The sequence below is a fragment of the Callospermophilus lateralis genome, chromosome 4 (assembly GCF_048772815.1).
Source record: "Callospermophilus lateralis isolate mCalLat2 chromosome 4, mCalLat2.hap1, whole genome shotgun sequence".
Lineage (NCBI taxonomy): Eukaryota > Metazoa > Chordata > Mammalia > Rodentia > Sciuridae > Callospermophilus > Callospermophilus lateralis.
The window spans coordinates 158,941,931-158,957,954 of NC_135308.1; the positions used below are offsets into that span (position 1 = coordinate 158,941,931).

At 49.1% G+C, this 16,024-nt stretch overlaps 1 protein-coding gene across 1 annotated transcript in view; it reads left to right on the forward strand.

The window, feature by feature from the left end:
- The window catches only part of Grap2 (GRB2 related adaptor protein 2), a 60,666-nt gene extending 50,300 nt beyond the window's left edge, over positions 1 to 10,366 (forward strand). Inside the window, exons 4-8 of the mRNA XM_076853330.2 lie at positions 2,534 to 2,653; positions 5,927 to 6,095; positions 7,866 to 8,084; positions 9,335 to 9,451; positions 10,122 to 10,366. Coding sequence (XP_076709445.1) covers positions 2,534 to 2,653; positions 5,927 to 6,095; positions 7,866 to 8,084; positions 9,335 to 9,451; positions 10,122 to 10,301 — 805 coding nt within the window. The 3' untranslated portion in view covers positions 10,302 to 10,366. The remainder of the gene's footprint in view (positions 1 to 2,533; positions 2,654 to 5,926; positions 6,096 to 7,865; positions 8,085 to 9,334; positions 9,452 to 10,121) is intronic.
- The last annotated feature ends 5,658 nt before the right edge of the window (positions 10,367 to 16,024 follow it).

A 16,024-nucleotide genomic window follows, 5' to 3' on the forward strand; every position in this document is an offset into this window, starting at 1 on the left:
ACCCACAATGATTGCAACTGCAGGTTTCCAAGCATCCCAAAGGGGGCGCTGTTGGCCACCTCGCTTCAGAAGGGTGTTTAGCAATTACCTTCCACCCAAACAGGGTCCCTAATAGGGCGACTGTGAGGACACTCCCTGCCTTCCTTAAAGTATATGTTCACCCCAGCCAGAGAAGAGAAGTCAGTGGGGGGAAGGGAAATTCCCTCCAGAAAGAGGAAATGAAACACTGAGATTGGGCCCCAGTTGTCTCAAGAATTGACCACAAGGGTTAGATAGAAATCTAATCTTGTCGCAGAGCCAGCGGCTCACCCAAATAGCAAAGGTTTGTTGGCACCGATGACTCCTATGAGGTGCAGCAGCACCACCATCAGTGATCCAATACTGACCACTGAACCAGATGAATGACCTCATCGGGCCCTAGATGCTGCCTGGTCATCTGCTAGGTGCCTCCCGCCCCTCCCCCGCCTCACTCTAAGCCCTGGACCTGGATTCCAGGTGCACTGAGAAAATGGAAGTCACCAGAAGGGAAGCTCCCTGATCTCCTCCCCTGGTCCCCAGCCCCCACTTCTACAGCCTCCTGCAACTGAGGTCAGACATGCCCCCCTGCAACTGTCCCCAGCGAACTGCCAGTGCTTCTAGCAGAAATTCTCCCCTCTCCCACATCCACATTCTTTCTCTCTTTGCTAGATCACTCCCCTCAGCAAACACACATGCTGCCTTTTCTCCCATCTCACAAAAAAAAAAAAATAAACGAAAACCAAAAATCTCTTGATCCCCAATCCCTTCCAGCTACCACTTCATTTCTGCAAAAGAATCGTGTTTGATATTTCCAATTGCTCACCTCCTGTTCCCCCTGGAGCTCAAGGGCACAGTGAACAGAGAGAATAGCTTTGCAATGACATGGAATATTGAAACCCTCACTGCTTGTGCCTAATGTGAGTGTGTGAGAATCTTTGGAAGTCTCAGAAGAAATCACTTCTCCAATCCCAGTTAGAGAACACACACATTTTCTAATCCCCCCCCGCAATTGCCTGTTACCCCTTCTAAATTATTTCCTTTGAGCGATGGCTGATGTGGAGGGACTTCTTCTCCCATCCCCACTGCTTCCACGTGGCTATGACGTGGCAGTCACTAGGTCAGCCCTGCAAGGGTGTGTGGCAAACTCTGGAAGATCTCCAGACCTCCAGAGAGACTCTGCCTCCAGCCCCTGGTGGTACAGCCAGCATTTCCCTGTGGCCAGGTCTGAGATAAGTGCAGCCCTTCTGCTACCCCTGTCTCCAGTGCAGGTTCCCAAATTCTAGGAAGCATGGAATGTGGTTCATAAAGGAACCCAAATGCCTGTCAGGCATTTCTCTTAAAGGGCCATGTGCATTAGCCTTACTGGGGGCAGTGATCAGAGCAGCCACCTTGAAGCAATGTCACACCACCCCACCTCTGGCCCCTGAGCAATTACAAACTCTCATTTTGCTTCTTAGAGGTTGAGAGAGGTTTCTGGCCTCCTGCCCTGAGGCTGTCTGTACTCTGGGCCTTGCCCTGAGTGTTCGACTTTTTCCTGCATGCCACCCTATGTGCAGCCACATTCCAGAGACTGCCACCCTGGCTGCAATCCTGAAAAGGCAGCTTCTCCCATTTGCTTCTTTTCCACAGTAGAGATGATCTTCCAAGCAGGGTGTGCTGGTACCAGCCTACAATTCCTGCAAGGTGGGAGGCTAGGGCAGGAAGATTGCAAGTTCAAGGCCAGTCTTAGCAACTTGTTGAGACCCTCAACAACTTAATGAAACCCTGTCTAAAAATAAAAAATATACAGGACTGGGATGTAGCTCAGTGGTAAAGAGCTCCTAGGTTCAATCCCTGGTACCAAGAGGCGAGGGGGATGATTTTTTCTCCAGCCTGTTTTTGTTTTCTTGGTGGTTGCGGTGGGGTCCCAAAGCAGAGGGAATTGCTCATGAAGAATTCCACAGGAGCCGGCTCTATAGACGCTGTTCTCTGGGGCTGCTGCTAGTCCCAGGTTCTCCATGCCTGCCTGAGTAGCCTGAGTCCCTGGTTGTAACTCACCCCAACTGCCCCATGGAGGAGCCTCCAGCTCACTGAGGCCTCAACCTGGGAGTGAATGCCCCAGGCCCTGCCCAGCCTGCTGGCCTGGCATCCCTTCCCAGTGCCCATAGCAGCCCTTCCTCCTGTGCATCCTCTGCCCGCAGTCCTCCTCCATCTGATCCCGCACACGCATGCAGCAGGCAGCTGCTTCCTGCCGTGAGTCCCTCCCTCTTGGCCCCATTTTGGTGCAGTGGCACATTTCCATGATTCAGGGTTTCCAAGCTGGAGAGAGGCTTCTCCTGGAGGGAAGGAACAAAGAGGGCGAGTCAAGAGGAACACTCACTTGCTTTTCTTGAAAGCTGCTTATAGCCCTTGCTGGGTTTCTGAAAGCACCTGCCCCTCAGGCTCCTCTGCCCTCTTCTAACCCTCCCTCCCTTCTTTGTTTTCCCTTACTGTCATGCCTGGCATCAAGATCCTCTTGCTGTCTCTCTCCCGGTAGGTGGTTTCATGAAGGACTTTCGAGACACCAGGCAGAGAACTTACTCATGGGCAAGGAAGTTGGGTTCTTCATCATCCGGGCCAGCCAGAGCTCACCAGGGGACTTCTCCATCTCCGTCAGGTACTGGCCACTCCTGACACCGTCCTGATCCTTCTCAGCTGATAGTCGCCCAGACTACTGAAGCCACAGGTGACCTCTCAAATGTGACCCAGTGACCAGAGGCACAGTGGCTTAGGTGACCAAGCTTGGTGACATCTTATCAAACTATACTGTTATCCATTTCCTTCCGGGAACCTGTGTCTGTAACTCCTTAGTGAGGTAGGTTGTGTTCAAAATTATGCCACAGTGATCTGCCTCCCCATCTAGGCCAAGTGGTCCTGAAGAACAGGATTTTATCACTTCATCTTTGTGCGCTTAACAGAGTCTTGCACGCGGTAGATAATCTCAGAATATGTATGGAAGGAAGGAGAAGGGGAGGAAGAAAATAAGAACTACTACTTGACCACATCCATCTGGGGTTTAAATTTTAAACCCAGAGGTGCTTTACCACTGAGCCACATCCCCAGTCCTTTTTTTTTTTCTTCTTTTTGAGACAGGGTCTCCCCAAATTGCTGAAGCTGGCCTCAAACTTGTGATCCTCCTGCAATTACTACTGTGATGTATGCTTGAAGAAGGATCAGAGACAAGTAGAAATCCCAAGTCATGGCTGTAGGACGCCTATGCAGGCAGCTGAGCACAGAGCAAGGCTGCCTCAACCCCACACCTGGCACCCTGCAGGAGACCTGAGAACAACTGAGCACAGCCCAAGGAGTGGGCAGGGAGGGCTGTGACTGGGAAATGTGGCTCCTGTATGGCACCCGGGAGGAAGTAGTGACTCAGTCCAGGCTTAGACATGACATAGCCCCAAATGAGAAGCCCGGGGTCTGAACATAGTATGTGTGGTCAGCCTTTCAGAGACTGCATGTATTGGTGACCACTCATGAAAGTGTAAGAAATAGAGCTGATATAGGATCAGGAGAAGGCCTGGCCACCCGCGCAGTAAGACCCCCCTGCCAAGTTCATTGGCAGGAGATTCCGGTCTGAATCATTCAATAGGTTTTGAAAGTCATTACAGCTTTATCACTTTGAGTACAGGTAATAAATTATGGCTACCGCACTCTTTCAAGGAAGTGGATTTTTTAAAACACAGGAAGGACCCAAAAATGATGGGTCGACCATTTGTATACACACTTGGCTCTGGGGGGATTGCAAGTAGCTGGTCTCTTTAGCTTTGCTCTGCAATTTTGCCTACACTCTTAATTTTCCTTAAAGCTTTCCTTTTATTAGTTGGGTGATTGTAAACTTTAGCTCAAGCCAATATTAAAGTATCACAAATTCCAAACTCATTAGGTCTTAATTAATGAAATTTTGCTCTATTAATAAACTTTACAAGTCAAACCTATTTTTAAGGGCCCTAATTATGAATTGGACCAAGTAATTTGTTAGATTGAAGGGCATCTCTTTCTGTCTTTGGTTTTTCTTGGCCTTTTTCAGCTATGAATTTTGGTTTCTATTTCCTCAATTGAAACAAATTCTGCAAAATGGTGAGCCTTGACTTCTGCCCAAATCTTCCCAGGCATTGAGGTGCCCAAGTCTTCCTGGGCATTGAAGCAATATGGCCTCTTGTTATGATACTTATTACTACAATATCTACTGTATATCTTCTCCAGAAATGTAGCATAATATTTTCCGAAGTAAAGTCATTTTTATTTATTTTTACATGTGCTTTCTGTCAGAGGCACAGATGATTAAGAGCTCATTGTAGTTCTTCACTTGTGCTTGTTAAGGATCAAGGTTTCAGAATCTGGAGCCCCATACTACATTCTTTTCTGTGCCCCTCTCAGGACTTGAGACAATGGTCAAGTCATTCTCTGTCTATAGGCACAGATGACCTGCAGCACCCCCAATGTCCACTGCTGTCTCAGCTTGTAAGATTGAAAGGGTTAATGTTTCAAAGGACTCTGGAGTCCTTTGATCAAGAGATAGTGGATAAATAATTATAATAAACAAGAACATTTCCCCCTCCTCTTTGTGGTAATAACTATGAGTCAGGCCATGGGGCTTTAGGGGGAAAGAAAGCCTTTGTCAGTGGCCAACACACGGGAAAAATTCATCATGATTATCACAGGTCAGTTACTATCCAAAAGCCATAGAGATAGCAGTTACTGTGTAAACTTCAGCTTCGCCCAGTTATGGGCAGAGCCCCGCACAGAAGATGAGAATGAGGGTTAGAATTCCTGTCCCCTCGAAATACCAACCTCTACACCCATCTCTAAGAAACTTCCACTGACCTTCAGAGGTATCTCTACTCTCCAAAACCCTTTAAATTCTTAACCTTTCTGCTGAGTCAGTCTGTTGGTATCATTTGTGCCAGTATATCTTTAAATATACACATAGATCTGTTTGAAAAATAAGTTTTACATATAAGGGAGCATGAGTTGGTCATGGAATAGGACTAGAGATGATAAGAAAAGTCCAGTCCCCTCTTTCTTGATGGATAAAATTAAATTTCTCTAATCCTGATACAAATGTGCCCCATCACTTGAGTCCAGACTGGTATCCAATACAAAAGTGCTGATCTAAAAGAAGTCAGCATGTCTACATGGCCTGGTGGGCCAAGCTCACAAGACTGGAACCAGAGACCTGCCTAATCCTCACAGTGATCTTGACTGAGGCCCTGCACCTTTCTGAGCCCGCCCATCCACATCCTCATAGAAGTCAGGCTGTAAAATAAGGTCTTTTCTGATCAAACTCTCTGGTTCCAAATAATACTTTTCCCCCCAAAGCTCAAAATATTTTATAACCCTATTTATGCAAAATATAAACCAATATCAAGAAATCCTCCTACAGAAAAAAAATGTAACAAATTCCTTAAGGATAAGAGCAACTTTTTCCTAACCGGTGCTAGTTTTATAGGCTTAAAGAAGATGGTTCAAAGTATTTCTGATAACAAAAAGATTAACTGGGGCTTAAAAAAATCCTCTGCTGCAGAGCCTTACCATGTCAGGACACTGGTGTTGTCATGTTTAAAATAAACATTATGAAAAGGTCCTCAATCTCTTAGTCTTTAAGACACTTGCAACATTTTTTCCCCCCTTGTAAATGTTGGCTCCATGTCCAAGACAGATTCCAGCTCATCTGATTACCTTCTGCTGATGTGAAAGTCCCTCCTGAGTGGTCCCTCCCACAAACCTCCTGCTAGCGCTAGGCTAGACCAGCCTTCCTGCCCATTGATGGGACAGTCATCCATATCTACATTTCCTGCCCAAACTGAACTCTACCATCCTGGGTGCAAACAGAGCTAGAGGCTCTGTCATCCCATAACATGTAATCTGGATTTGCCTTCCTCTCCAGGCATGAGGATGACGTCCAGCACTTCAAGGTCATGCGAGACAACAAGGGCAATTACTTCTTGTGGACTGAGAAGTTTCCATCCCTAAATAAGCTGGTGGACTATTACAGGACAACTTCCATCTCCAAGCAGAAACAGATTTTCCTGAGGGATAGAACCCGAGAAGATCAGGTATGACTCAGATCCACATCAACCCCGACCTAGAGATTTTAGGAGGTCCAAGCTCCCACCTAGAAAATGCATTTAATGGGCTGATCCCAGAGTGTTCTGAAAAGCAGGAATAACCCTGAGGTCAGACCTCAGGGTTAACACTTCCTAGCTATGTGACTTTGGAAAATTCTCCAATCCTCAGTTTCCTCATCCACAAAATGGGGATAGGAGTGCTACCTACTTCCCAGAGGGTTGTGACTGTAAGAGAATAGAATGGATGCCATCTCTTCCATCATTCTGAATCACACTGCAAATCCTCCATGAATTTAGCTCTTTGTGGGGTGCTACAATTCTGTCACTTGCAAACATTGAAATGTGTTTTCAGCCCAACTCAGGAGCTGGCCAAGGAGGGAGTAGGGAGCTCCTACTCTCTGAGAGAATAGGATCCCAGAGTAAAGCAGCAGGTGGAACTTGTAATGGCTTGGGGGTAAGTTGCAGGGGGACACTGAAGGAGAAAAACAGACCTGGAATTTTTGCTCTTGCAACTATTTGTAACACAGAGTACTGTTTAATAGAAAAGAACCAGATTAAATCCTGATTTAGCCACCACTTACCTGTATTACCTAGTCAAGTGAAGAAACCATTCTGAGTATCAGTTTTCTCATCTGGAGAATGGGGAGAACATCAATACTCCCTCACTGGGCTCTTGTGAGAAAGAAATATCATACAATCGCAGCCTTGCCTGCCTAAGAATCTGGTCTATAATAGATATTAAGAGAAAGGTTATCTACCTCCTGTGAGTGAATTCTCACATATGTGCACACACACGTGCAATATGTAAACTATTTTTCAAAGGAAAATACATGGTTATAAGAGGCAGGTGTTATAGAAAGAGGCATTGACTGGGCTAGTTGAGCCTAGTTATTTGAAAAGTGTTGAGACTTTTAAAGCAACATGTGCGCTGGGGAAGTAAAGAAAACCCTCCCTTCCAAGCTGCTGGCTGTTTTTAAGGCTGAGAAACTATAAAGGAGGAAAGGGTGTTCCCGCTAAGTGCACACAAAGTACAGAAAGGAAAACAAAGGTTAACCGAGACTTTGTGCATTATTTCAACCAGGAAATGGGCAGAGGCATTAACTTACTAGGATGTCCATTCAGAATAACAGAGACCATATTAAATTGTATTAAACTGTATTAAATGAGTTAATATTTGTAAAGTGCGAGCATATACAAAGTCTGGGGCTCTGGGTAACTGTTTGTTAAATAAAACTAAGAAGTCTTTCTGATTCACGAATGGTGACAGCATGGAGTAGCAGGCCTCGCTCCTTCCCGACATGCCGGGCGCCAGGCCTGGTTTCCATGGTGCTGCTGGAATGCGGCTGTTTGGGTCTTTATTGCCAGGCTGTAAATGACAATTCAGAATCACACAAAGTCAACAGCAGGGCCTATCTGGAGGGCGGGCCGCCAGCGGTGTGGCAACATGTGATAAGGGAAGGTGGCATTGTCAGTAAAATGGAATATTTAAGCTTGATTACCCGAGAAAAACAGACCCACTAGAAAAGGATCGAATGGGTACCAGGTGGAAAGAGTTTGTCAACCAGACCCTGGACCCCTAACACTGGGAAAACCTGAGAATGTAGAGGTCTGAACCATCCATTGTCTCGAAGCTGCCACCCCCCCCCCCAGCTGATTCTTGAAGTTGTATGAGCACAGTCTAGAAGCTGCCAGAAAGATGGGAGAGGGCCAGGAGATCCAGGAAGAGGATGGATGGGTCACCTCTGTTCTCTCTCCCAGGGTCACCGTGGCAACAGCCTGGAGCGCAGGTCCCAGGGCAGCCCGCATCTCAGTGGGGCTGTGGGGGAAGAAATCCGGCCTTCAATGAACCGGAAGCTGTCGGACCACCCCCCACCTCCTCCCTCACAATACCACCAGCACCAACAGCCACCCCCACAGTACCCCACGGGGCCGCAGCCCCCACCTCAGCGATACCAACAGCATCACCACTTGCACCAGGTATCTGCAGAGAATGGAGTTCCACCTGGTGAGGTGCATGGAGGACCTGCCCTCCCCAGGCTCCAGCATCCCAGGCCTGGCCCAGCCTCCCTGGGTCTCACAGAGCTCATGAAAGAGATTCTGCCCCCACTCCATGACTGAAATATGGACATTGCTGTTGGCCAACAAGTCTGTAAACTAAATGGCTCCCTACCTGATGCCCACGCCTGCATGCGCAGGCACCCCAACACACGTTTACCCTGAAGACTCAGGGAACAATTGCTTCATTTTCCTATCAGCAGAATTCCAAATCTATTAATGCCCCTTAGCCCATCTGGCTGCAGAGATCCACAAGGAAAAAAAGGATTAACACCTGCAATGGAGGCTTGCTTATTTATTTATCCCCTGCCTGTTCCAGATGGGATTTCTGGCGGCTTACAGAGGTGGACAATACAGTCTGATAGCATCGTTCCTAAATTCCTTAGCAGGGCACACAAAGGCCTTTGTGAGCTGACTGCGTCTAAGTCGCCAGCCTCATCAGCTACCTCCCCCTCCCCTATGCAAACACACCCCAGCACCCGGCTGCATTTTCTCTCTGTCTTTGTGGCTTTTTAGAAGCTGTTCTCTGACCAAAGAGCCCTTCCTTGGCCAGTCCTTCTGGAGTTCTGGCATGGCCTCCTCTGTGAAGTCCCCTGATTTAGCCAGGCAGACCTGGACTTTTCTGGGTGATCACAGCATTTCAATGTGTAAGGTCCCCCCTAGATGGGAACTCCGAGGAGGTGGAGACCTTCTCTTTCTAGCAATATATGCCTGATGTCTGCTACTGCCAGACACCAGGTAGGTACCTAATAAATATTTCTTTTTTTTTAATTATTTTTTAGTTGTAGTTGGACATAATACCTTTATTTTATTTATTTTTATGTGGTGCTGAGAATAGAACCCAGGGCCTCCTACGTGCTAGGCAAGCGCTCTACCGCTGAGCCACAACCCCAGGCCCTCCTTTTTTTTTTTTTTTTTTTTAAGGAAAGAGAACATACACATTTCTTACGTGAAAGCATGAGACTCCCCTAGTGAATATTTCTTAAATGAACAAGCAAAAGCCACCATCATCTTGGCCTTCAGAATCCAAGGTCCCTTTGACCTCCCTCCCCTTCTCTCCATCATCCAGGGTTTATGGTCATGCTCAGAAAATTCTCCTGTATCCTGGGTGTGTCGATGGCACCTCAGCAAGGCTCCGGAGGGTAACGATCCTCTGTTGCCTCTGTCTCTAGGAACGTCGTGGAGGCAGCCTGGACATAAATGATGGGCACTGTGGCGCGGGCAGCGAGGTGAACGCAGCCCTCATGCATCGGAGACACACAGACCCCGCCCAGCTCCAGCTGGCAGGGGTAAGCGGCTCGGGCTCGGGGTGGGGTGGAGTGGGGTGAGGCCTGGGGCTAAAGGGATCCAGCGGTGCCCGCTCCAGGGGTTCCTAGTCTTGCTGTTGGGCTGGCTCTGTCCTGTCCCCATGGTGCTGTGGATGGAACCCAGTGCCTCACACGGTCTGGACAAGCACTCTGCCACTGAGCTACAACCCCAGCCCTGTCCCCAGGCTTCTTGCTTCTCTGGCAGGGTGAGATCCACCTTTATCTTTGTGATCCGTCTTGACTCAGGACTCAATCGTACTCATCTGGAAGGCTTGCCATTCTGTGTGTCACTTGAAGAAAATAAAAGTACCTCCTTGTAATGTAGAGAGAGTGATTAGGGACTCCCTGCGGGCATTAGAGAAAAACATCTCTGTGAATAAAAGTGCTGAGCCTTAAGGCTGGGGTGTAGCACTGAGCTGGGGCGGAGCAGGAGCCTGGCATGTGCCAGGCCCTGGTCTCTCTAGCACAACAACAACAAAACAAAACAAGAGGTAGCTTCAGGGCTGTGCATGTCCATCTGCTTTAAGTGGCAGGGAGTCGGCTTCTGTGGAGGTCATGGCTCAAGGAACCACTGCATGCTCTCTGCAGAACAGTGGCTCTGAAGGCCAGCTGGCCAGCCCGCAGCTGCTAAGCATCCCTGCTTCCCCAACAGCGCGTGCGGTGGGCCCGAGCCCTGTACGACTTTGAGGCCCTGGAGGATGACGAGTTGGGATTCCACAGCGGAGAGGTGGTCGAGGTTCTGGACAGCTCCAACCCATCTTGGTGGACCGGCCGACTGCACAACAAACTGGGCCTCTTCCCTGCCAATTATGTGGCACCCATGATGAGATGAGCCCTGCTGGGGGAACCCGAAGCTTTCTGTCTGAAGCTATCCCTAAGAAAGCGGGCAAGGAAAATTCTCCTGTATCCTGGCTGTGTCGCTGGACCACACAACTACATACCATGCATACAGTAGACACGCGTACATGTATATGCATATCCACACCATGTTTTATAATAGTAATTTATTGGCAATTGAGTTGGTTTATTTGGGCAATTGGGTCGGTTGAAATGGAAAGGAACTCAGATGGAGAGTGATATCTGTGCTTCTTTTTTGCTCCTCTCATGGAGTGCAGAAGGCAGTGGGGGAGTGGGGCAGGGGGCAGGAGAACTGGAACTTCAAGAGTTGTCCCTACTTCCTCCCTGGGTTTGGGAATTTTCCCAGACAGCAGCCAAGCACAGGCCCCACCCCAGCATTGGACGCAGAACAGCAGGGTGGAGCTGGACATGGTGGGGCACGTTGCAGCTCACCTGCAAGCCCCAGGCACCTGGAGGGTTTCAGGGCAGCTTTCCTCCCATTCTCCAGGAGGTGGGCACTGCTGCATCAAGATTTAAGGTGCAGCTGATCCACGGCCACGGACACCCGAGCAAGTCTGAACGGGAGCTCACAGGGGCAAGGACAGGAGCAGCTGCGTGGGAGAGTCCCCGCTGTGCAAGGCTGGCCTCCTGGATCCTCCCCAAACAATGTTCCTTGGGTGATCTTTTCATATGTACCACATGCATCCTCCCCAAACAATGTTCCTTGGGTGATCTTTTCATAGGCTGTCTGGAGAGGGCGTCTCCAACATGGGACTCTGTGAGGAGCTGAAGCTGGGAGGTGGAGGGATTTTCCATAGCTCCCTGTGGCTTACCTGGACGTGACCTCAGTTTCTCCAGCTACAAAGGAAGCTGCATCTTAGATTCTGTAAAGTGCTGGAGAAGCCCTGGCTGACCATGCTGAATTTGAGGGTCATTCTTTTCTGGCTGTCAGGGACTCTGCTCATTTTTTCTTGATTCCTGTGTTTGAGGACGTCTTACCCCAGTCTCCCAGAGAGAAGCCTGACTAGGGATCATAGATCAATTGATGGATTGAATATGACCTTGGGTGGGAGCAGGCTTTGAAATGAGTTCCCTTTCAATCTGACTGTTGGACCACTCCTGACCTCCCCTCTCCCAAGAATTGCACTTGGGGAGAGGAACCCCACTATCACTATCCCCCCTTGTCACCTCAAACTAGAGTCATGTGTCCTAGTGCTCGACCCGGGGGTGTGAAACACAGATCAACCTGGCCAGAGAGGAAGCGCATTGCTTTGTGGAACCCAGAAGCAAACACATCTGTGCAGAGGGCACTGAGGGGAAAAAAAGAGAGCACCTGCCCATGCATGTGTACACATGCGCCGATACGTGTGCTGATGTGCACCCGATGTGCTCCCCCTGAGCATGTGCATCTGTGGGCTAAGACAGGAGAAAAAGGGATGGCGTTGAAGGTGTTGGTGAGGGCGCACAGTGGGGCCCCCGTTCCTTTGTTTCTCCTCCTCACCCCGTGTGCTCTAGATGATAAAAGAGAGCTTCTGACTCAGAGTGACTGCCGGTGTAGCGTAAGCTCTGTCCCTTGTGACTCTGATTCTACAATTCTCTGATCCCCATGTTCCCTTTAGAGGAAAAAGGGGAAGAAAGGGACTCTGTGGCGGGGACTAGGAGGGAAGAGAAAATCACCTGGAAGCAGCTAGGGAAGCAGAGTGTGAGTGAGGAGAGGCCTCAGCCTTCTGAAGCAAAGGCAGGATCAAGGTAAGACACTAAGTGGGACAGGAAGGGTGAGCTTGATGAGGCCAGGGGCAGCCAGCACAGGAGGGAGGGGCCAAGGCAGGTGGGAAAGGGTGACTCCCAAGAAGGCAAGGAGCAAAGACACCCCAGAAAAACAAAGCAGGAGAAGGGGAGCCAATGCATAGCGCCCTCATCAGCTCTCCTGGTGCTAGGTAATGGGAAACATTATGGTAAATAAAAGCCAGAAGGACTCTTTGATTTTACAGTATTTGCAAACCATATGCTTTAAACAGCCCACAAACTTCATCCGTTTGTCTGCTTCTGTGGGATGATCAGTCGCGGTGTGGCTCTGGTCTAGATCTAGAGCCTTGACACACCATGAAGAAGTCAGCAACATAGCCATGGCTCTGCTCTGCCCAGTGGCCCAGCCCCCAGGTGGGAGTGGGAGGACCCCAGCACTGGCAGGGGCCTTGGCCTGGAGAGGCTGACCACATGAGCGGGCTGCGTGAGCACAGTTTTCACAACTCTGGGAACAGGGTGTCTTGCTCTCCAAAGGGCCATCGTGGGAGCAGGAGGAGTGTATCTATCAAGGTGCCCTGCCCTGCTCATCAGTGTGGCTCAATCCAGAAGAAAGCAGGGGAGTCTTCTCCCACACAGGCAGAACAGGGCTCGTAGGGACCAAGCCAAGAAGACAAGGACCACACTGTCCCCACTGGGGAACAGAAGCAGGAGGAGCTCAGCTCTCCTCGGCCACTAGTGTTGTTCAGGGAGGGGGCACGTGGAGCTGCTCCCCTGCCCCCTCCCCTCTACCCCAGTTTGTCCCCCTGAGCCAGGGGATTGTCCACCCAGCACTTCTCACCAGCCACACAACAAGCATGCAGCACATTGTGTCTGGTTTGGGCTATGACTCTGTACATGACTTAGGAGCAGGGAACTTCCAGAGAAAAACCAGTTCCTGTTCAACCAGTTGGGTTTTGCTAACCTCTTACTGAGGACCACTGCATTTCAATGATCTGGCACCTGCCACTGCCCACCCACTTTCAGAGGGCCTTGGGATGATCTCAGGCCCCTGCTTCCCAAAATTTCAAGGGCCTGCAAATTGCCTGGGGACCCTGTTAAAATGCAGAAGCCGCTTCAGTCCTGCTTTTCTAACCAGCTCCCAGGCGCTGCAGGCGGGGTCTGCACTTGAGCAAGCAGGAAGGGCGAAGAACTTGGCAGTGAGCTAAACAGCTAGAAAAATCAAATTGGATTCTTTTTCTGAGGCTACTCAGTCATTTCTTTCTCTTCGTTGGTAATGGATACGTCACTTTGATTTTGGGATAGACCCAGTCCCGAGCTGTCATTATGACATCATCCATGTTTGACAGCCCAGTGACTTATTATCTTCATCTTCACCAGGAATCAAACGCCTTTCGGACAAACAGGAATTTCCTAATAGTAATTGTTTTAAACATGAGCAGAGTTTACAGAAAACATTGCAAAAGCTTCTTAGGAAATCTTTGAACATAAAATTGACACCCGTCACATGGGGGCAACAAGTGAGACAGGCACATGGACCTCCATGACATTATTGGGTCTCCGACAACCCCAAGCAAAACAGCCCACAGTGGGGACAGATTATCACTGTCAAAATATTTGCCAGTTGCCTTGTCTAAAGTCGACGTTTCTGCCTGTCTGTACCAAGAGCAGTGTGTGAAAAAGATTTATTGTCTCAATTCTTTTAAAAAATATATTTTTCAAGTTCTACCACTTCATCACCGCAGCCATGCCAGCCTCCTGTCCCTCCTAGGCAACAATGTCCTCCTCCATACTTTCCTCCCTGCATTGTTTCTTGCCCCTAGTACATTTCCCACACAGACGCTGGAGTGAAATTTGTAAAATAAGTTAATCTTATCAGATCACTCTCCTTCCAACTGCCCAAAGTCCTAATGTGACCCTGCCAGGTTTGGCCTCTGCCAGGATCCCTCTCCAGCCTCCTCTGGTGCCTGTCCTCTTCTTTCATGTCCCTGAACCACTGGCCTTCTCTCAGCCTCCAGATGGCCCAGGATTTGTCCCACACAGCCTCTGTTCTTTACCTGCGAATTCTTGGTCAGGCCTGGGTTTAAATGTCACTGCCTCAAATAGTCCCCCCATGACCCATAGACTAGACCCGGAATCCCATGCTTCCTGAACAGCACAGACACAGACTGAGTTATCTGACTGCTAGACTGGAAGCTCCGTGGGGCAGGGATTGGCTGTTTGTAAACCACTGTGTGCCCAGCATCTCCCATGGTGCACAGCATGGAGCCTTAATAAATGTATGTCTAATAAATGAACAAGCAAAACCTGCCTTGTCTCATCCGTCCATTCATTCTGTAACCCAAACGTCTCGGGCTTTACAGACACAAACAAGGTAATATTAACAACCATGGTCTGATTACAGTAGCTTTAGCCACTGCCCTCAGATTCTCCTTCAGGACTTCTGAGAGTCCCAGAGAGGGAGGTTGGTATCTCTCACATGTTTGGGCACTGTCTGCTCATGCTTCTTCCTGGGGTTGTGTCCTACTGCCCTGGGTGTCCCTTGCTGGTGACACCCTCCCTGCTGCTGTGATCTGCTATGCACTGCATTGAACTGCAGGGGAAGTGGCCTCATCCTTCAGGACACCAAAGCTGCCTAGCCGGCCACAAAACTGGACGACCGGGTAAGGGGTGGGCTGGATGATGGCTTGCACCCAGCTCTGAAAGGCACCAGCGTGGGCCCAGCGCCCCTCAATGTCTTCCATGAATTCTACTGGTCCCCTTCCCTCCTGAGCCCTGTCTCCATCAGACAGAACGGTGGATGCCAGCCTTCCCCCCATCTCTCTCATGTCTCTCTCTCTTCCTGGTAAGTCTTTCTCCTTCAGCTGGAAAGAAACATCTCCCACCACTTCATCTGTGCCATAGATAACACGGAAGGGCTCAGCTGTACAGTCTGGACTCTGGCTATAATTCATTCATTAAATCAACACGTCTTTACAAAGCACCTCCCAGGGGTCCAACACAGTCAGTCTGGGTTCTTCACTTCCCCCGCTCTGTCCTCTCCCTGCCCACACCGTAGTCACTGCCTCATCTCCTACTCTCTCCCAGGCAACTGCAGTAATCTCCATGCTGGTCCTCTGGCCTCCAGGCTGGGCCCCTCTAATCCAGCCTCCGCCTGCTGCCAGTGACATCTTATTAACATGCAAAGCAGATGACATCAGGCTTTTGTTCAAATCCTTCAGGGCTCCCCATAGCTTTCAGGCTGGTGTTTAAACTCCTTAGCTTCACACTAAAGGCATTTTGTGATCTGGCTGCTGCCTGTTTGTTCAGTTGCATCTCCCAGATCTCTGCTCCCAAGCACGCTTTACTTTCATCTCTCTGAACTAGCTGTAGCTCCAGAGGTCTGAGTCTCCCACATCCTTTTGCCCTGGATGACTTTTCCCACTTTTTTTTTTTGGTCTAGACCAGTAGTGTGCAATAAAACTTTCTGAGATGATGAAAAAGTTTATATTTGCCCTGCCACTAGCCCCAAGTGACTACTGAATACTTGAAATGTGGCTCATGCAATTAGCAAAATAGACATACATGGTTGGTGGCTCCTTACTGGGCAGCCTGGGTCCAGACAATGGTCACTCACTTTGAAGTACTTAGCTCAGGACTCAAAGTCTCTGCCAGAAGCCATCCCAGTGCCGTGGTTGACCTTGTCGATCTGCCTCCGACATGAGAGTAGTTCAATGGTTGACATGTGGTGTGCTGGTAGCGGTTTGGCCACCAACCTTCTGAGACAGCCCTGATTTGTATCATTTGCCAATTCTATGTGTCAAGAGAGTGAGAAGACAAGCCACAGACTGGAAGAAAATATTTGCAAAAGACAAATCCGAAAAAGGACTATTACCCAAAATATATGAAGAACCCTTAAAACTCAAAAATAAGAAAATGACAATCTGGTTTAAAAAATGGGCAAAAGACCCAAACAGACACCTCATCAAAGAAGAT